At 47.7% G+C, this 21,615-nt stretch overlaps 1 protein-coding gene across 1 annotated transcript in view; it reads right to left on the bottom strand.

Moving 5' to 3' along the window:
• Positions 1–21,615, bottom strand: part of CLPB (ClpB family mitochondrial disaggregase) — a 70,750-nt gene that overhangs the window by 3,121 nt on the left and 46,014 nt on the right. Inside the window, exons 7-12 of the mRNA XM_056485968.1 lie at positions 17,025–17,139; positions 10,196–10,273; positions 8,450–8,505; positions 5,458–5,502; positions 3,965–4,126; positions 2,154–2,310 (exon numbers count right to left, since the gene is read on the bottom strand). Of these exons, the coding sequence (XP_056341943.1) occupies positions 2,154–2,310; positions 3,965–4,126; positions 5,458–5,502; positions 8,450–8,505; positions 10,196–10,273; positions 17,025–17,139 (613 nt within the window). The remainder of the gene's footprint in view (positions 1–2,153; positions 2,311–3,964; positions 4,127–5,457; positions 5,503–8,449; positions 8,506–10,195; positions 10,274–17,024; positions 17,140–21,615) is intronic.

Genomic DNA, 21,615 nt, shown 5'->3' with positions numbered 1-21,615 from the left:
AGGTCAGGGCAGGGGACACAGACCCGTGCTGGGTGCTGGGACCCTGTCCCAGCTTTGCAGCCTTGATGAAGATTGCTGCCCCTCAAGAGCAGTGGCAAAAGGGGTTCTCAAGCCCCACTGGATAGGTAGTTTAGGTTGGAAAAACCCTCTGAGACCAGTAAGTCCAAGCATTCCCCCAGCACTGCCAAGCCCACCACTAAACTGTGTCCCCAAGTTCCTCATCTACATATCTTTCAAATCTCTCTAAGGATGGAAACTCCAACACTGCCCAGGGCAACCTGTGCCAGGGCTGGACAACACTTCTGGGGAATGAATTTTCCCAATATCCAACCTAAACCTCTCCTGGCATAAAATGAGACTGATTCCTCTTGTCCTGTCACTTGTTACCTGGAAGAAGAGACTGATTCCCACCTGGCTACATCCTCTGTTCAGGCAGTTCAGAGGAGGTTCCCCCTAATCCCCAGACTGGTGCTGGGTGTTCTGGAATCACCTGATCCAGTTCCAACCCCTCTCTCTTGGGCAGGGATGCCAGTAAGTCCCAGTGTTTTAGCAGAGGAGAGCTGGAAAGCAGGGAAGCCAGCACTGCTACCAGCATTCCCACTTCCCACATGTAGTATCTGCTGCTGCCACCGGTAGATGCAGAGCCCACTGGGGAAGCTGCTCCTTCCCTTTATCTTCCCATTTATCTGCCTGCCAGGCACTTTGGTGACCTCCTGCCATGGCATCTCCACGCTGAGAGCTCAGGAAATGGGCAGGAGCTCCTTGAAACCCAATTGAGGGCAGCTGCTCTGCCTAAATGCCCTCCCCAGCTCCTTTCCTGCTGCAGCTCTACTGTCCCAGAAATTAAAATTCAATGCTCTCCTCATTGAGCAGGGAAACGTTTGGCATTTTCAAATGTTATTCTGGAAAGTTCAGTTGACAATGTGTTTTGTCCTTTACTCAGCTTGATTGAAGTTTAAAGATTCTGAATTAAGCCAGTGTCGACAGCCACTTCTCCAAAGTAAAAGGTAGAGAGCGTGTAAAAAAAAAAAAAAACAAAAAAAAATCTGCAAAATAGATTTGATGCCAAAATCCAACATTTTTTCCTGCTCCTGTGGAACTGGTGCAGGAATATGGTGTTTCTGAGATGGCACAGGCCAGTGGATACCTTGAGAAAAATGTAGCATCCAGACAATTAAGATCATAAAAGAATCTTAAAAACCCCAAAATAAGTTTTTTTTAAGACTGATGAGAAAAGAAGGGATGCAGTCACTGTCCATGGCTTCCTGGTTATCCACAGGCACAGCAGCATCTGATGGAAACAGGCTTTTCCTCTGCTCTGTGTGCCACTGCCTAAGAGGGACAGTCCCTAGTGCTAGGTTCACCATTCATCTGTATATCCTCAGAGTTACCAGCAAAGGCACTGAAGGTAGCACATCAAGTTGTTAATTTTCAGTCTCAGAGACTGCCCTTGTTCTCCTCATTCCCCTTTTAGCACCTAATTCACATTTTGGGAAATTTTTCTCCAGGAGCCTGATATGTGAGGCCTGGGCTCTCATTCCACAGGGAAGTAAAATTCACTAAGCTCAGTCCCTTTGGGAAGGACTGAGAGGAAACAAAACTTTTCCTCTTTCACAGGAGCACCTGAATCAGCTACAGTTTTTTGCAGGAAGCTTTGGAAGGGTGCCAAAAAAAAAAGAAGGGTGAGTTGATGAAGAGAATCAGGGAATCATATAAGTGTTTGCATTGAGAGGGACCTTAAAGACCATCCAATTTCAATCCACCTGCTCTGAAATCCTCATTATTTTACACTGCATCCTTCAAAGGAAGAGTGCATCTTTAAGGCTCTGTCCAACCTCTTTCTCATCCTGTACTCACTTCCCTGTGTTTCAGGCCAGGTTGGATGGGGTTTGAAGCAACCCAATCTAGTGGAAGGCCCATGGAAGGGGTATGAAATGGGACAGTCTGTGAAGTGCCTTCCAACCCAAACCCTTCTGGGATTTTGTAACTTCCTGGCAGAGGAGCATTCCCAAGCCATGTGAGCCAGTTAGGACCAGTGGAGAGGGGACTGACAGGTCTGGGTGTGTCCCCTGCTGAAGGATGGATGAGATGGTGTCAAAGTTGTGTTAGGAAGGATAGAGGTTTTAGAGATTTGAAGACTGAAACTGCAGTACCTAAGTTCTCTGCGATCCTTTTCTTGCTCATCTCCATGGCCTCTTGCCGGAGCTGCAGTGCATGCTCTGCAATCTCCTCACTGGCCACGTTGGAGGTCATGATGAAGATGGCATCCTTGCAGTCAATGGTCTTACCCTTCCCATCTGTCAACCTGCCCTGCAACAACAGCAAGATGACACCAGCCATGTCAGCAGGTGCTGGAGGACATAGCCAAAACACCAGGAAAAAGAACATGGAACATCCTGTTTTTCCGCAGAATGGATTTAATTTTGAAGGCATGCCCAAGGATTGAGGTGGAAGGAAGTAAAGATGATGTTGGAGAAGTCCCTGTCTTTCCATGAACGGCAGGAACTTCTGCTCATGGTCCCAGCCTGCCCCGTCCAGGACAGAATTGATGGAAGCACTTGGAGGTGCCTTGCCCGGAGGGTTGGGCCAGTCCATGTCCTTGTTCAGACTGGAGAGAAAGAGGCACTTCTCACTCCCCACAGTTCCCTGACAGGAGGATGGATGGGAACCATCCTCCTCCCAGGTAACAAAGGACAGGACAACAATAAATGGCCTCAAGTTGCACCAGGGAAGGTATAGGTTTGGTATCAGGAAACATTTGTTCCATGGAAGTGTTGTCCAGCCTTGGCACAGTCTACCCAGGGCAGTGTTGGAGTCCCCATCCCTGGAGGGATTTAAAAGCTGTGTGGATATGGCATTTAGGTTTAATGATGGGCTTGGCAGGGCTGAGGGAAGGGTTAGACTTGATGGCTTTTCCAACCTCAATGATTCCATGACTGTGTGGCTGCCCATACATAACTCCTCAGCCTTTGACCCTCTGCCTACCTCCCTGTGGTAATTTTAGGTCTGACACAAGCCCCAGGCTCAGGTCAGCACTAATGCTAACACTAATCCTAACCCTGCCTGTGGCTGTGGTTTGGGCTGGGCAGAGCCCACAAATAAACATGTTATGGCTGTAACAGAGTGACCTGAGTAGCAGAGCTCCTCATCCCTGTGGGATCAATCACCTGGAAAACCAGGGCTGCCCAGCACACTGCTGCAGTGGCATCCACCCTCAGCCTCCAAACCAATCCAGGAACCTTTCCAAAGCACCATTGCTCTTGATTAATAATATAAAAGAGAGGGAAATAAGGAAAAAAGCAGAATCTCCCCAGGCTGTTTCTTTTCTCAATCCATCTCCAACAGCAGAGATCCAGCACAATGACACAAATCCTTGTTGGGTGCTTGAGATTAACATTTGGGTTATTGCCCTGTCAAGTGCCTGGTACAGGAATTGATTTCACATTGAACTGCTACTGTGATGATCTATGCAAGAAAAATGGTGTTATTAATCCTTACAAGAAAAACAAGAAAACCTTTTAAAACCTTCTGGCATGTTGGCCTGGACTTTGGTGGCTTCCGAGGACAGACTGGGACCTTCAAAATCAACCAGACAGCTGGAGAGTGACTTCAGACAAGGGCCTGGAGTGACAGGACAAGGGGGAATGGCTTTATACTGCAAGAGGGCAGGGTTAGATGGGATACTGTGAAGAAATTCTTCCCTGTGAGGGTGGTGAGGCCCTGGCACAGGTTGTCTAAAGCAGCTGTGGCTGCCCCATCCGTGGAAGTGTTCGAGGCCAGGCTGGACATGGCCTAGAACAACCTGGTCTAGTGGAAGGTGTCCCTGCTCATGGCAGGAGGGGTGGACTAGATGTGCTTTTAAGGTCCCTTCCAACCCAAACTCCTCCATCTGTCATTCCTCTCACCCCTCATTGTCACCTTCTGCATGTCCCTTGTGACGACTCTAACATAAATGTGGATTTACCTCATCAAACAGCTGCAGCATGATGGTGAGCACATCAGGGTGGGCTTTGTCCACCTCATCAAAGAGTACCACAGCATTTGGGCACTGCCTCAACTTTTTGGTGAGCTGTCCACCCTCTTCATGGCCCACATAGCCGGGTGGTGAGCCGATGAATTTTGCCACCTGGAAGGAAGGAACAGGAAAGGTGAAGGCTGATCCATGGACAGTGGGAATGAAGCCCTCCTGGTAGTTTGTCAGCCACCACCGCTCTTTGCTGCTGACAGAGCAAGCTCTTTGTTCTTTGTGACATCTACCACACCCAAAATCAGATTAATAAGCAACAATTAAGCAAAATAAGGATTGAGCAATTGCCTGCCCAGAGCTCAAACCTGCAGAATCCAAGGAGCAGGCATGGGCAGCTGGGAAGGCACCAGCCATGCATTGCTATGCAGAATCTGAGCGACCTGTCCCAGATGTCCAAGACCCCACCAGAACTGGAAAGAAGTAATGATGGGAGGGGTGGACTTGACACAACTGTCCTGTATTCTGCTGGATTCTGCCCCTTTTCTCCATGGAAGGTAGGCTGAGGCAATGGTCCCACACTGGACTTAGCAGTATTTTGGGGATAAAGGGTTTGGGGTAAGCTGTGCCTGCCTGGGCATTAGCAGGTGATCAACAGCATGTGGCTGTGGGTTTTCATGCACAAGATGATCCTCTGGATTCCAACATCTCTTCTCAGCTGCTCCCTCCCCAAGGGCTCACCCCACCCCAAGGGAAGTCACAGCACTAGACACATATTGGTAAAGTTTTTCTTGCTTCTTGGTCTCTGTTCCTAATTTGCCTCAATGTCTTGGTTCCAGCCAGGACAGGGTTAATTTTTGCAGTAGCCAGGAAGGGCAAGGCTTGGACCTGGTGGATATTCTGTCTTATCTATTGTCACTGCTGGGAGCAGAGGGAAAGGAGTCTCTTCTGGGTGTACGGGTTCCTTCTGGTCAAATAAGAGTGGCAGAAGGATGTGGAGTAACCTGAAGCAGCTGGTTCTGAGCTGGAGGGTGTGGCTGTGGCTGTGGCTGGGTTGGGTCAGTGAGCATTTTGCATGGGAATCACTCTCTCTCTTCTTTACATACATTTGTTATTAATATTGTTGCTTGTTTGTTTTCTTATCGAATTTCTGTTTCCAGTAAATTGCTCTTATCTCAACCCATGGCCTTTACCTTGTGAGCCTCCAGTTATCCTCTCCAGCCCACTGCTGTGGGGAGGGACAAGGGGAGATAGGGAGTGAGTGAGTGGCTCCTGGTTTAGAGTGTCACAGTGGGAGCACTAAATTGGGGAGTACCATGCCATGCCTAAACCATGACACTCAAATAAAGTTGCTTTCTGGCAATTTACTTGCAATTTAATGCACAACTTGGAGCAACTCCTGTTGTTCTGCTGTGCTCCCACCCTGACACATCAAAATGTCTATTTTTCTGGATTAAATTTGAAGCTGCTCCCTTCAGAGCCTATTTACTGACCTCATGCCTCTCCTGGAACTCCGACATGTCCAGTCTGATGAAACCCTGCAAGAGATTCAGGATGAGATTTGATCAATCTGCTCGCTGCCAGAGCTGGAGCAGTACTGACAGGTCTGAAATTTTCTAAATAAAATAGATATTTTTGTGGTTCAGCTTTTTAGAAATCAATCACAAGAAGAATGCAACACCCTTCTAACAAAAATCCAGCAAAAATCATAAAGCTGAGGTGAACTGGGCTTGTGGGTGATAACCTGAAACAGAGAATAGTGTTAGAGAATTCCTAGCTTCCGCCCAAGTTTCCATTTTGCATATGAAGAGCTGATGATTCACTGCAGGTACTGAATATTGTGATCATGGAGCTGTAATCCACATCCTAGATGGGAAAGGAAAAGAAGGGAAGGAGAGGGAAGGGGAGGGGAGAGAAGAATAATATTTCAGTTGGAAAGGACCTACAGTGATCCTCTCATACAGCTGACCAAGAAGTAGCCAAGCCTGAACTTCCCAGCATCATCCTGGCCATAGTCAACCAGATATAACCACTGTCCATGAAGGAGAAGGAGACATGTCTGGGAATACATCTCATCTGGACATGTGTACATGGCATACACATGGACACCATCACCTGGGGATCCCAGAATTAGAGAACAGAATCACTGAACTGCTTGGGTTGGAAAAGCCCTCTGAGACAACAGGGCCAAGCTGTTCCCCCAGCACTGCCAAGCCCACCACCAACCCATGTCCCCAAGTGCCACATCCATACGTCTGCTAAATCTCTTCAGGGACGGGGACTCCACCACTGGCCTGGGCAGCCTTTTCCAGAGCTGAACAGAAAAAAATTTCCCTAATATCCAACCTAAACCTCCCTTGTTGCAACTTGAGGCAGTTTCCTCTAGTCCTGTCATTTTTTACCTGGGAAAATAATGGAATCAGAGAATTGTTTGGGTTGGAAGGGACCTTTAGGACTATTCCATTCCAACCCCCCCTGCCATGGGCAGGGACACCTTCCACTAGACCAAGTGGCTCCAAGCCCCATTCAACCTGGTTTTGAACACTTTCAGGGATGTGACAGCCACAGGTTCTCTGGGCAAAAATTATTAAAATGTCTACAAGCTGCCCAGGGCAGAGTGAGATGTAAAAATTTGACACTCTCTTGCAGATGATAATGGGATAGTTTCAGGTTTTCCTTTCTTAATCCATCAATTCTTGTGAATTGCTGCCCCTCGTAAGAGCCTGTGGGGGGTATGATCCCCTCTCATCCCTCATTAGGGCACCAATTACTGAGCTGGTTCATCACTAATAAATCCCAGATCCCTGCTGCTATCAAATTAACACAACACTCAGGGTTTAACTGATTTCCCCACTGGATGTCTGGCCATGGAGCAGTTCCACGTGCAGGACTAGGGATGAAGGTGCTTGAGATCCAGGATTTATGGCTTTTGGAAGGTAGCATGAAGAAAAGAAATCAGAACAGCTGTTTTTATAGTGTTGGTTCCAGTTTGGTCTTTCTACACGTGTCACTGCATTGTGTGTCCATTCACTGCTGGAGGATGTGGGGAAGAGGGATTCATCTACTCACAGCTCCACTTGTCTTTCCTTCTTTTCCCTGGCTCCATGTGGGAGAGAGCTAAGCACCTCTTACAGGTAGGGAGAGGCTTGAATGTGAAACATGGAAGAGAATGTATTGTAACAGATTGGAATGTAATGGAATAGAATAGACAGATTGGAATAGATTGGAATAAAACAGAGTAGAAAGAATGGAACAGATTAGAAATGAATGGAATGGAATGAAACGGGACAGAACTGGACAGGACAGGACAGAATAGAAGAACAGAATAGAATAGAATAGAATAGAATAGAATAGAATAGAATAGAATAGAATAGAATAGAATAGGATAGGATAGGAAACCCCAGACACCACTGAAGTGTCCTCCTGCAAAGCCACCTCCTCCATGAAGTAATTCCAACCCATCTTCTCCAAAATCTGACCACTGGGTAGCAAACTAAATAATTCAAGCTGCTTCTGGATACCAAACACTTCAGAACTTAAAATTCTGAGCAGGAAATCAATGTTGCATTGCTACACTCTATACTGGCAGGATGTGACAAGTGGTGGAGCCGGGGACATAAAAACCAGATTTCTGGAATTTTATCCTTCTAACAATTTACAGTGATATTAGTAATAAAGGCAAAAAAATATGTTAACAACACAGGATGTCATAATGAGAGCAAAATTCAACAGGGAGCACAAATGTTACATCCATTTCAATTTTTACAATTCAAATATTCTGGTGACATAGACAGGAGCATAGACAGCATCCTGGGCTGATCCCAAGGTGTGGGCAGCAGGGTGAAGTGGGGATTTTGCACCTCTGCTCTGCTCAGGTGAGATGCCACCTGCAGAGCTGCCTCCAGCTCTGGGGTTCAATATCAAAGGGATGTGGAGTTGTTGGAGCGAGTCCAGTGGAGGCCATGAAGATGCTCTGAGAGCTGGAGCACCTCTGCTCTGGAGACAACCTGGGAGTGTTCAATGTGGAGGAGATGGCTCCCAGAAGGCCTCAGAGATCTTTCCAGTGCCTAAAGGGGCTCAAGAGAAGGGCATGAAGTGACAGGACAAGGGAGAATGGCTACCTAGTGACATAGGGCAGGGTTAGATTGAAGAAATTCTTTGCTGAGAGGATGGTGAGGCTCTGGCACAGACTGCCCAGAGCAGCTGGGCAGTGACTGCCCCATCCCTGGAAGTGTTCAAGGCCAATTTGGATGTAGCTTGGAGAAACTGGTCTACTGGAAAGTACTCCTACATTTGACATGGGGGTGGAACTAGATAAGCTTATAAGGCCCTTCCAATCCAGACCTGTCTGTGACTCCATGACCTTCACAGGCCCCTCTGAGTGCAGAAGAAATACTTTTTCAGGGCAGCACAGCCACAGTGAACCCCCTGACGACCCTCCCCACACCCCTTTACTGCCAGCACAAAACTGGGATGAGCCATTACCTTTTTGATGTCCTTATGGATGTACTTGGCCGTTTGCTTGGCCAGCTCTGTTTTACCTGTTCCAGAGAGAGAAAGAAAAAATTTACATTAAACCAGGTCTGTCCATCTTCTGTCTGTTCATCAGCTCTGCTAACACCAGGGCTGGAACTTCCTGCAACCAATATGTGTATTAAGATAGGGGTATTGCTGTTTTATCCCTAGGATCACACTCACTGGGGTTCCCTGCCTGGGCAAGGTGAAGGATGCATTAGAATAGCAGCATCTCTGCATTGGCTCCTTCAGCTTTAATTGATTTTCACATGATGGGAACAAAGCTCTTGATTTTTTTCCACAAAAAGATGCGGATAGATCAGATTTTGTTATATTGGATAGATCAGATTTTTGCTAAATTTACCCTCAATATTCCAAGTTCTTCATGCAATGCCTTGTAATCTCCAAATAAAGAATTTCAAGGAAATGGGACGTTTTTTATTTGTGTTATATAAGATAGTGGTAAAAAAATTCTGGAATTAGGAACAATCAGGAATGGAGCAAATCCACCCTGATGAGGGTGAACACATGCACCAGCTCATGCCAGGCCATGTCCTGTTCTCCCAGCCCATCCATCTGGGGAAAAACTTCATTAAAGAGGCGGTTTTATTGAAGTGTGGGTGCCAGAGAACTTCTCTTCCCTGCTGCTACCCCCCAGCATGACACTGCTGGCTTTGTCAGGTTGACTAGGGGAAGGATTGGGCTGATTCTGGTTCCTGGGGTGGCCAGCAAAGCTGAGGTGAGGACTGTCACCCCTCTGGAGGATGGATGCTCTGGGGGTTCACACTTGTCCCTTGCACACCCATCAGCAGTGCACTGCACAGGGATCCCTGTGGGATTTACTTGTACACTGAAAAATAAATAAGCATGGACAGAAATAACTATTCTGAAGGAAAAAAAACCACATCTTTTTAAAAGGAAATTAGGTTTGAAAGTACATTCTTACTGGAGTATTGTTCATCTGCCCACAGACAATAGATCTGGTGGGTCAGATCAGCGAACCACCAAAAAAAGGGCTACAAATATGGGAATTCATGAGTGTGCTCTGCTCCACCTCATAAATCTCTTCCAAAGCAACTTATTTGGAGTTAATGCTTGGCCTGGCACTGTTCTGTGGCAGGACCTGTGCCCCTTTAACCCCTCTGGCACTGGAGCATCAGCATCTTCCCGAGCCCTTTGGGAGCAGTGGAAGCAGAAGCCCTGAGGTTGTTCCAAATGTCACAGATCAGTTACTTTGAAGCTGTTTTGTTGGGGTTTTTTTTCCACAACTAAAAGTCATTTGGACCATTTCATGAACTGATCAGCTGTCACGTGGCATTTGATTGGGCTGGAGGACAAATCTTATTGGTGTCAATAAAATCCTGTCATTCCAAAGCAATCTGTGCTTTCAGTTTGCAGGCAGCAAATTTCTACTATTATCCCACCATTCCCACTGGAATAGAGGGATTTTCACCAGAAAGTTGTTAAAGTAATACTTTTACTCTGTCCCTTTTTGAGCCTTGGAGGGGGCTTGTCCTCTGGGATAACTCAGCATGAGGCTGGATGTGGCTGTGTGTGCTGGTGTCCAGCTGTGGTCACCCTGCTGGATGACGGGTGACCTGCTGAAAGATGACACTGTGTTTAACTGGGATTTTATTCAGACCCTGCAGCCCTGCAACAGCTTCCACCCCCTCTCCTCAGGGCTCTCTGTCCCCCTCACCACAACCCCAACGTTACCTATTCCAGATGATCCTAAGAAAAGAAACACCAGCGGGTGCTCCTCATCATACCAGCCATTTTCCTTCCTCCGAATAGCTGCATTTGAAGACAATGAAAACAAAAAAGAGGGGGGGAAGCATATAAATCAATGCCACAAAGCAAGTGTAATTATCACTAAGTATACACTATGTTTTACTGCTCTCTACCCACTCCCAGTCCTCCCTGCCATTAGTGCTCTCTAATTTGATTAGCCAGCCAAGGCCCCAGAGACACCTAATAAGGTTAGCATGGATTTGGAAAGCTGCCCAGAGCAGATTTCGGATAAAGTTTTCCAGGATGTGCACTCAGCGTTGCCAGGGAGACAGTGGAGGGGGGGGACAAGGATGGATGGATGGACAGAGGGATGGAGAGGCACACTGCCTCACCAGCTCCCAAGTGCAACCTTTCTGTGAGGAAAAAACAGCAGTTTTGAAGAGCTTTATAGGTTATTTCTGGCATGGTATGGGAAGAGGGAGGTGGGTGAAGGTCACAAATGCTCTGAATTGGTGCAGCAACTGGGAAAAGTGTGGTGATTATCTCAGTGCCTCTCTGGACAGCAGCATCCAAGTGCATCCTGGGTGAGATACCAGTGGAAAATTTTACAAAAGGCAAGAGCTCTGATTCCCTCCCAAAATCCCAGTTCGACCAGCACAGCCCTTTCTCAGGACAGATATGGGTCTGCTGTGCAGAGTGAGTGATGGCTCCTATCCCCATGGGTGCCCATGGCTCCCCAACATGCTCTTTAGCCCTTCAGATCACCCTCAGTCTCTGTGAGCATCATCATTTCATCATTTCATTGGGCTTATTTGAAGGAGGAGGAACTGCTTTTGAGGCCAGAAGATCAAATCTCATCCTCTGCTGGCTGGATCTGATCTCTGGATCACAGAATTTGCTCCCCTGGATCAGAACAGCTTCTAGCTCAATGTGAGAGATTACTGACATCCCAGCCTTTCTGCTTTATCCACAGTATTTCAATCCAGCCTGTAAATCTTGCTTTGTAAGAGAGAACATGCACTGTACAGACTCAGGACCCCTCAGATCCATCAAGGTGTTGTGACTGATGCACGATGCTGTCATATCCAGCCGAACCCAAAATGTGGCACGCTAGGAAGCAGGGCATGAAAATGGCAAGATGCCCAAAAATTGTAACTGACAGTAATTTGAAGGTAGCAGGGGAAAACAGCAGCACTGGAGGTGAGATGAGCAGAAGGAAAACACTGGGAGAGCTGTGGCCTACAGGTCTTGGAATGCTGCTGCACATAGGCATGGCAAGGTTCGGCCTCTGCTGCCTTTCAGTGGTGTCCAGAGCAAAAGCAGGAATAACACCAATAAAGAATAAACCCACTTCTCTTTTTGACTGTCACCCTGAAAACACAGCTCCCTCATCTCCTTCTGGCCACTATCCTGGGTCTCAGCCTCTGTCATTGTGCCTCTGTCCTGTCTCCCTTGAATGAGGCACTGGCTGGCTCTCTGGGGAGCTGTGGGTTTGTTTTCTTCCCTGAGCTGGGCAGGAGAGCACGAGAGTAGTTTTAAAAACTGTGGAATTCTTAAATTCAATCTCAAAGTCAGTCTATAAAACCCTTTTCTTGATGGGGTATGGTAAATAGAAGATACCTAAGAAAAGGCATCCCGGGCATGGCATGCCAAGAGTTCTTCCTGAAGGAAGAGCAAACTGACATGGGAAATAAATAATGCCATTTTGCACATAAAAAGATTTCCATATAAAAATTTTGAAACAATATTTTCATTCTGCATATAAAAAGACACGGAATGTCACAGCCTACAGCCTGACATGGAAATGCTGCCTCTGCCAGCAGGGACATGCAAAGATGTTAAACAGCAGCAGCTCAAGTGAGGTATTCCAGCAGCTGGACTGTACAGATACATGGAGGGTTCTCATGGGAATTTGGAGCTGTAAGACCTGCATGAAACTGAGCTCCTCACAGTCCATACTTGTATTCCAGGACACCCAGGCAGCATGGGAGCCAGCAGATGCAGTGAGGATTAGGAAAACAAGAGCAAAGCCTCACTGCAAGAACAGATCAATGAGCTGAGGTTAATGATGAGGGGTGTGAGGAGTGACCTGACCACAGTCATTAAGGATCTCCCCAAGAAGGCACTGAACTTGCTCAGCTACAGAGAAAATTAAGGTGCTCCAGGGGCTAGAGCAGGAGGATCAAACTACAAATAAAGCAGAACAGTTTTAATAATGAAGGTGATTAACCACTGCAGCCACTTAGGAAGAGAGTGGGACTGAATTCCTAATCCCTGTAAAGTCTGCAGGAAAAGCCAGAAGGGCTTCCCGAAACGCAGTGGTAGCTCAGGATGAAGGTTTGCATTGCTGTCCAAATATCAAAAAAGCCCCCAATTAAACTTAAATCCAAGGCATGTAGAATCATGTAATTGTAGAAGAGTGTGGGTTGGAAGGGACCTTAAAGACCATAAGTTTCAACACCTTCAGAAATGGGACTGAGCTCTGGAATTGTGCATTTAGTGCGAGCTGGACCCCAGGGCTGCAAGAACTTGCCATTACATGCCTGGACACAGGCAGATGCATTACCTGTCCCCCTGGCCATGCTAATGAGTCCTGACTCCTGCCAAGGCTTAATTAGCTGGGGCACAAGGCCAGATGCAGCACTGACTGGTGCCTGGCTCTGTCTCACCCAGCCTGGGCATATCAGCACAACAGACCAGCTTGGCTACAGCCAGCAATCTGGTTCTGTTCAAGATCCTCAGCAAAGCCTGGTGGGAATCTCATCCTGCCCTTCAGCTGCTCACTGGCCATGTCATCCCTGGAAACAGCAGGAGATGAAGAGGAGAAAATGCTCTGCCACTGGCAGGGAGGTGCAGAAAAGGGTCTGTGCTGCATCCCACTGTGTGGCCTTCCCAGTACTGCACATGTTCCTTCTCAACCCTTTACAGCAGTGAACAGGAGGTCAAACACCTGGGGTGGGGAAATTTCATAAAAATTGATGGGGAGTAACGTAACCACCGACAATTCCTGCAGCCATCTCAGCTAAGATAATAATGGTAATAAAAGTAATAAACTTCTGCTTTGGGGCATTGAGTGACCACGCACAGGGTCAAGCACATTCAGGGTCCAAAGACAGTGAGGTTAAGTGTCACCTTCTTCCCTTCCCCTCTGCAGCAGGATGCCAGAGTTTATGGAGAAATACTCAAAGCAACTCCAGGGTTATAAAGCACCCTTTAAAAAACTACCATAAATTTAGAGCTTGAGATTCAGCATATGATCTCTGCTGGAAGTTGCTGAGCATCGTACTTAGAAAGAAATTCTTCCCTATGAGGCTAGTGAGGCACAGGCACAGGTTGCCAAGAGAAGTTTTGCCTGGAAGGCCAGGCTGAAACTGGGCTTAGAGCAACCTGGTGTAGTGGAAGGTGTCCCTGTCCACGTCAGGGGGGGTTGGAATGAGATGAGTTTTAAGGTTTCTTCTAAGCCAAACTGTTCCGTGGTCACTAGTCAGCAGGTTAGTCAGATCAACAGAGTGATAAGGTATAAACACTTCTCCAAAAGCAGCCTTAAAACAAGCTATTCCAGCACACAGAACTCTTGAGGTTTGGAAAAACTTAAAATATCTGGATGTCCCTAGAGAAGGGACACCACTCCCTAGGTTCCACCACTGGAGCTGGAGGAGGCTCTCTCAGGCTGTCCAGTGCAGTGTTCAGCTTCAGCAGTAGAAACAAAAACCCCATTCCAGGCCAGAGCAGAACATCAGAGCCAGTTCCAAGGACAAAAATCTCAGATGGGAAAGCCACAGAAGCACTCTTCTCCTTGGATTTTGCACTCCCAAAGCAGCTGCTGGCCACGCTGACCGCCTCTTGATTATCACCCAGGCATGAAATCCATGCTCTGCCTCTGGGAAAGCTTCCCCCTTTCTTCCTCCTGTCAAAACTAACTAACTAACTAACTAACTAACTAACTAACTAACTAACTAACTAACTAACTAACTAACTAACTAACTAACTCCAGGAGAGAGGTCACACTGCTGTGCTGAAATCTCATCATGACATTCAGCTCCAATGTCCAGAACGAGAACCTGATGATGATGACGCCGGGGCCTTCTTCTGCGGAGCCGTTCCTGGCATTGCTGCCGTGCTCTCGCTTTATTTTGTCCATCTGTAATGGTGTGACTGCAGCCCTGCGTCTCCAAGAGGCCCTTCAGCCCGCTATTGAACTGATAAATTCACTGTATTACTTTACACAAATCAATACCCCAGCAGTTATCAGCACTTGATGTGACTGAAATTGGTTTCAGCCAATTTGTGAGTGTAATAAATGTCCATTTATCAAATCAATTCATTCTGTGGGGCTCCTCGGCCTGCCTGGGTTTGGGGTACCACGGGGTGAAGGCTCTGGGGCCAAACCCAGCGTGGGATCATTGCCTCCATCCAGGTTCTGCATTGATGTTCCAGGGTCTGCAGCATTCCCAAAGATGCTCCCTTCCAGCCCTGCTGCTGGTGGCTCGGGTTATGGAGCCCCAAATTAGACCAAAGCTGTATCCTTGCAAAGTTTCACCTGACCTGCAGGAAGCAACACACATCAAAAAACAGCCCTCATAAAGGATCCTATATTGTCCAAAATAACCCCAGTTTCCTTCGGATCAGAGCAGGATGATAGTCCTGCTCGTCCATTTTCCTACAGTTTTGAAGCGCTGATTGATTTCAATATCATAGCTTCTCAAAATTGGGAATTTTATAATTAAAACATAGATTTTTCTGCACTACCCTTTCTTCAAAATCCCTGAAAAGTAAACAACACGTTTCCTTCCTCACTCAACTTCAGGAAGAGGTGGAATAGATTGCTTCAATCCTCAAGGTTTATTCCCCCTGAAAGGGGAAGTGGTAGGTTTGAACCACCCTACTTCTAAATGAGCACTGACTGCCAAACATGGCATATCCATATAAAAAAGTATTCTTTACCTGGCATAATATTTAGGATGTTAGACCAAAAAACAAATACACATATATGTATTTGGGAAAAATGCCTCCTTGAGCTTATAACCTCAGAGAGGAGATGCTGCTGATCCCTTCTGTCTCTGGATCTTCCAGTGAAAAGGCAAAGCAGCCCTAACCAGATCCAGAGCTCAATCATTTATGGAAGTGCCTGGAAACACAACCCTAAGCCTTTTAGCTGCTCATTTGTATGTATCAGTTAGAGAATCCCAGCAGCTCCTGAGATGGCAGCAATGACCTGCCTGTTTCTGATGTCAGGAGATGGAATATTTAATGGGGATTTTGTTAAGATGGGGATTTTTGTTAAGAACATCTACACTCGTTGATGGGGGTGCCTCCCACCATCACCCAGTCAGGCACTGGTAGAAACCTTGTCCGCTTGGGGATGCCCAGTTACCATGAGTTAACCATCATCCACCTTTTCCCAGTCCTGCTCCACACAGCAGGAAAGAGTGCTGCAGGGCTTGGATGTATCCTATGGAGGCAACAGGGAAGGATTTTCCTCTGTGGTAGTGATGCCATGCTGTTGGGGCTGCAGCTGCAGTGAGCTCCCCACCTGTGTTCCCAGTGCATCCCCTTGCAGGGGGTTGCTGAGATAACAGCTGGACTTGGTGATTTTAGAGGGTTTTTCTAAATGATTCCATAATTCTGTGATTCCATTCTATCCCCATCGCTTCAGACTTTGTGCTTCTAACCCCAGATCACACGTTCCCTTTGTATTCCTGGCTAAGCCCCTCTGGAGACTGTTTGGATCGTACACCGAGTGACGGATTAAATCCAATTATTCAATTAAGACACCAGTTATAAATTAAACATATCAGCCAGGCTCGGTGGATCTGAAGATGTGGCGTGTGGCAGGTCTGCTCACCAGCAAATGGCAGTGGTGAGGGCAGAGTGGAGGGATGTAGGGTCCACAAAGCAGCAGGAAAACCAGCTGGGCACAAAATAAATAGCAAAGATAGAGAGGAAGATCTTGAGAGACAAAGTCCTGTCTCAAAATTCATCCTTCTGGACAGAGAACAAAAAGAAAACAAAAGAAAAACCGGGCAGAAGGGAAGAGGGAGGGGAGGAGGGGACAGAGAGTCTCCCACTACCTTTTGGTCCAATATCCTGAGGCTGCAGGGGTATCAAGCACATTCCCTATAATTCAATAAGAAAAACCTCCATAAAGGCAAGGACGTTAATGCGCAGAAACGCCACCTGTGTCAGGAACAGGCACTGCCCATTAATCACAGCTCCCCAATTAGCCGGGGCTGCTGCCCCCAGGCACAGCCGCTCTCTGAACACACAGGGTGGCTGTTGTTTTTGCAGGAGTGTAGACTCCTTCCCAGCTCCTTCCCGGCTCCTTCTCAGCTCCCAGCCCACACTGGGCTCCTCTTTGTTAAAGGCCATGGAGTTGTGTTTCTGACAGCATGTTCCTTGTGGTTCTGCCCTGGCCTCAACAGCTCGTATTTTGTTCAACCATTTTCAGGCATTAACCGGGATGCACAGATGGGTAAGACAGGATCCAGAGGCTTTGGACTGGCAAATCAAACCCAGCCCAGACTGCTGGAGCCTTCATTTCACAGAATCACAGAATGGTTTGTGTAGGGAAGGAGCTTCAAGCTCATCTCATTCAAACCCTCATGGGCAGGGACATCTTCCACTAGACCACGTAGCTGCAAGCCCCCATCCTACCTGGCTTTAAACATTTTCAGGGATGGGACAGCCACTGTGAATGCCCCAGCAACCTTGCAGACCTGCCCAGAGGCAGCCTCAGATCAGGATTGAGGGAACAGCTTGTCTTGCCCGTGGAGCAAATGTGGGAGGGCAGTCAGCAGCATGTGAAGGGTCCTACCTGCCCCCACTGTGGCTATGGCATTCTCCTGACCAATGATGTGTTCTCTTAGCCGCTGCTCCAGTGGGAATCTCCGCCGTTCCTCCACCTCCCTCCTGCGCTGCTCCTCCTGGAACTGTGGAGGGAAGAGAACATAGGGATCAGAGGCTTTATGGAGCACTGATCAGTACACAGATGTCAGAGCCCTGTATGGGGATCTCTCTGACATGGAGCCAGAGCATCCCCAGGGCAGATGCAGTTTGGTCTGGATGCACCAGCCCTAGAAGGAGGAAATTTCTGGATCTGTCACGGATGCAAGTTAGGGTGAGTGGGAATGAGGATCTGTTTATCTTGGGAAATAAAGCCATGACTGTTCTACCTAGATTCGTCTTCCTACCCTCCAGCCATTTCCTGTTCAAAGACTCCAACCATATCCTGCAGGGATAGCAGAGTATCACTGTGCCTTACATCCAAGAGCGCCGGAGAGGGACTTTGAACAAGGGCATGGAATGACAGAACAAGTAGGAATGGATTCCCATTGATAGAGGGCAGGGTTAGAAGGGAAACTGGGAAGAAATTCTTCCCTGTGAGGGTGGTAAGGCCCTGGCACAGGTTGCCCAGAGAAGCTGTGGCTGCCCAATGCCTGGAAGTGCTCAAGCCCAGGTTGGATGGGGGGCTTGGAGCAACCTGGTCTAATGGAAGGTGTCTCTGCCCATGGCAGGGGGTTGAAATTAGGTGAGCTGTAAAGTCCCTTCCAACCCAAAACCTGTGATTCTAAGATCTTTAGAAAGTGCTGCTGAGCACCCTTCCTGCCACAAGCTGAGCTCAGCCATTCCCCACTGAGACCACTGCCTTCAGACGATTCATCCCCCAAAGCCAGACTCAGATGAAGACAGAACACAGAGTACATGGGGTTTGCCAAGTGAGTAACTGCACCCACAGAACACTCCCTGTCACTGAACCCACCTCACTCAGGGGAAACACCCTCCAACAAAGCCAGAAGGTAGGTGCCAAAGCTGCAGCAGGATCCAGCTGCTGGAGCTGGAGTGGAAAACCCCCAGCCAGGCTGCTGACATCTCCTGGGCTAGCAGTGATTCTGACAGAAGTTAAAAAATAATAAATAGCGAACAATCCAATTTTGACCAGTGCTATCCGTCTCACATGTAACAAAGATGACATCAGCCCTGATCCTCACAGAGAGCAATAACTTCCCTGCAGATCCCAGTGGAGCAGCTCTGGACAGACATCCTGCCTGTGCTGATCCCCTGGTACCGGGTACAACCTCACCATACGTCTGTGCCTGTCTGTAGGATCCTGACAAATGTTTTCTCTCTCCCCCTTCTCTGGCCTTTTGGAAGGTGCAGGGATGTGATCAGTGATGTTAGGACACCCAAAGATTTCCAGGGGTTTATGGAGAGTGGGTAAGCTGTGCAGGAAGAGAAGGAAGGAATACTCCTCCTCTGCAATGCTCTCTCCCTCCCTCCTTGGAAAACTGACACAGTACAAGACTGAGTAGGAAGAAAGTCCCTTTTATGGGTAACAGACCAGTGTTAGAGCTTTTTCCATGCTGTCCCACTACTGTTTTCTGCTCAGGATCTGTTCTGGCGAACTCTGCACTCCTGCCAGCTACTCAGTGGGCCTGAACTGCTAACAGCTCCTAGCTGGGTCATGCAGCTGGCCTGGAGCATCCTGAGCATCTGCCTTAGCTCACACTGTACAGGGGACATCGTGACAAGAAAACACACCAAGAAAAACATATTTTAGATTAATCTGTGACAGAACCTCCTGCACTTCACATAAGACACAAACTTACACTCCTTTCTCATCTGTTCCCCTCTCCATACACATCCAGCTGTTCCCACTTCCTTGCTTTGTGGTGTGCAGTGGCTGTTGGTGTCTTCACCCTCTGCCAGCTGTTCCTCCATTGTCCTGATGACACTTGTCTGGCTCAGCACTTAAGTGGAGCACAGTGGTGCTAACTGCTTGGAGAGCAATGCAGGGAGTAGTGCTCTGCTTTTATGGTGGAGGCAACCGGACATCTGCACTCAACCAGGTTAAGAGGCTCTCCTGATACAAGGCCAAAAGAATCAGAAATCTTTATTTCTAAAAAGAGAAGGACTTAGTCTGTGCTTCAGCAGGTGATAACAGCTATCTGCCTGTCACTGGGGTGGGCATGGCAGCCATGGAGTCACAGAAGGGTGATCTTAAGAAATGTTATAAACAATCCCATTCCAACCCCTTTGCCATGGGTAGGGATACTTTCCACTAGGCCAGTTGCCCCAAGTCCCATTCAACCTGGCCTTGAACACTTTCAGGGATGGGGCAGCCACAGCTTCTCAGCACAATCTGTGTCAGAGCCTCACCACCCTCATAGGGAAGAATTTCATCCCAATATCCCATCAAACCCTGCCCTCTGGCAGTGTGAAACCATTCCCTCTAGTCATGTCCCCCCAGGTCTCTGTCAAAAGTCTCTCTCCACCTCTCTTAGAGCCCCTTTAGGCACTGGCAGGGGCTATAAGGTCTCCCTGGAGCCTTTCCTTCTCCAGGCTGAACACTGCCAGCTCTCCCAGCCTGTCTCCAGAGCAGAAGGCCTCCATGAAGGCCTCGGAACATCTCTGTGGCTGCCTCCGGATTCGCTCCAGCAGCTCTACATCTTCCTGATGTTGGGAGCCCCAGGGCTAGAGGCAACTCTGTAGGTGGGGCAGAATCCCCACCTCACTTCCTGCCCACTCTGTGGGATCAGCCCAGCGCACAGGGGGCTTCTGTGCTGGCAGCACACGTTGTTTTAAGGAAGAAAAGTGGAGAATAAAATAACTGAACTCTTTAAGAGCAGGAGGGGTAGAATTATCTGCTGGGTAAATGCTCTCTCGAGCCCAGCATCAATAAGGAAACCTGCCTTGAACAGTTTGAAACTTGCCTTGGTTTTTATGCTTAAGTAATAGTTGGAGAAGAGAAAGGAAATATATCTCTGGAGCTGTTCCTGAGGAAGATGATTGTACTTGTATATAAACCACCAGACTGCCAAGCCAGCCTGTGATGAATATTCAGCTGGGGGGGAACTGGTGCTCCCGGGGTTTCATCCTCCCCAGCAGCCGCATTCCACAGAGAGTCTTTGAGAATTTATTGCTCATTTTAATCACTGCTAGAGAATGAATAGGCAGAACTATTACAGGACGGACACATCCCATAGATTTTATTTACATATCCTTGTGACAGAATAACAAGGAGTTTTCATATGTATTTTTAATTTATTTTGATTTCCTTTATTCTTTAAAAAAAAAACAAACCAGAACTCTGTGTGTGCTTTTCCCGAGCTTAGACCACATTTGCCTGGTTTTGAGGACTCTTCAGTTGGTTCCCAGTGCTAAACAATCTGAAGAAATTTAAATAAGCACTCGTGTGTCTACAACTAAAAGGGAGGAAAAAGCCCTTGAAACTGGTGTCTTCCCTCTGTCACTGGAGGGATAGCAGTCCCTGGACTGAGCTTGGCTCTTGTGAGTCTGTCTTAGTCATTCAGCTCCTCTTTGCACCCTGTCAGACCCATCTGGTGACATCCCCTGTCTCCATCACTGTCTGCTGAAGGATTTTTAAGGAATATTTCAGCCAGGAAGAGCACACAGTTGCCCCGTCCCTAATCCCCTTCTGGAAGCAGCCGTGTGAGACCTCCTGACCAGGAGCTGGTGTCCACTCAATCCCAGTGAGTCACCCTTTGATAGACCTTTCCAAGGAAACAAGCCTCCAGCTGTAACTCATGAGCTTCTTTTTCTATCCTGAACATCCTCAGGTTGCTGATTTAAGCATATCTCATGAGAAAAATGTCTCTTTTGGTTATTTGAAAACTGGCTGTTGGTTAATCTGGGCACAACCTTCTATGTGGACTTTGGAGCAGTGAAAGCTCATTTTAACCTTTCTTTAAACCCACAAGAATTACCTCAAGATTTATCTTGCCCTTCCTATGGGAGAACCCCTCTCCAGACCTCCAGAAAGCTATCACAGCTTAGCTCATGTCCCTGACATCTTCTGAGCTGATCAGTTTATATCCTGTTTTCCTTTAATTTTTCAAATTCTTTTTCCCCTAAGATGAAAGACACTGTCACCCTTTGCAGGTTTTATGCCAAGGTTTGGTTCTGCTGGTGGTGTGCTCATGAACCTCTTCCCTTGGAGTTTTTTCATAAATCCAGCCATGCTTGGGAGGGATAATGCTGGAGGGATAATGGATAATGAAGCTTATGAATATGGAGGTACTCCAAGGGCTGGATCACCTCTGTTCTGGAGACAGGCTGAGGTGTATACCCAGAGAAGGGAATGCTCAGGGGAGACCTGAGAGCCCCTACCAGGGTCTAAAGGGCTCCAAGAGAGCTGGAGAGTGACTTTGAACAAGTGTGTAGAGGGACAGGACAAGGGGGAATGGCTTCCCATTGTCAGAGGGCAGAATTAGACGGGATATTGGGAAGAAGTTCTTGGCTAGGAGGGTGTTGAGGCCCTGGCACAGGTTGTCTATAGAAGCTGGGGCTGTTCCATGACCGGAAGTGCTCAAGGCCAGGTTGGGCAGGGTTTGGAGCAACCAGGTTTGGTGGAAGCTGTTTCTGCCTGACAGTGGGGTTGAATGAGA

Source organism: Oenanthe melanoleuca, chromosome 1 (genome assembly GCF_029582105.1).
Source record: "Oenanthe melanoleuca isolate GR-GAL-2019-014 chromosome 1, OMel1.0, whole genome shotgun sequence".
Lineage (NCBI taxonomy): Eukaryota > Metazoa > Chordata > Aves > Passeriformes > Muscicapidae > Oenanthe > Oenanthe melanoleuca.
This window is presented reverse-complemented; position numbering and strand designations above follow the sequence as displayed.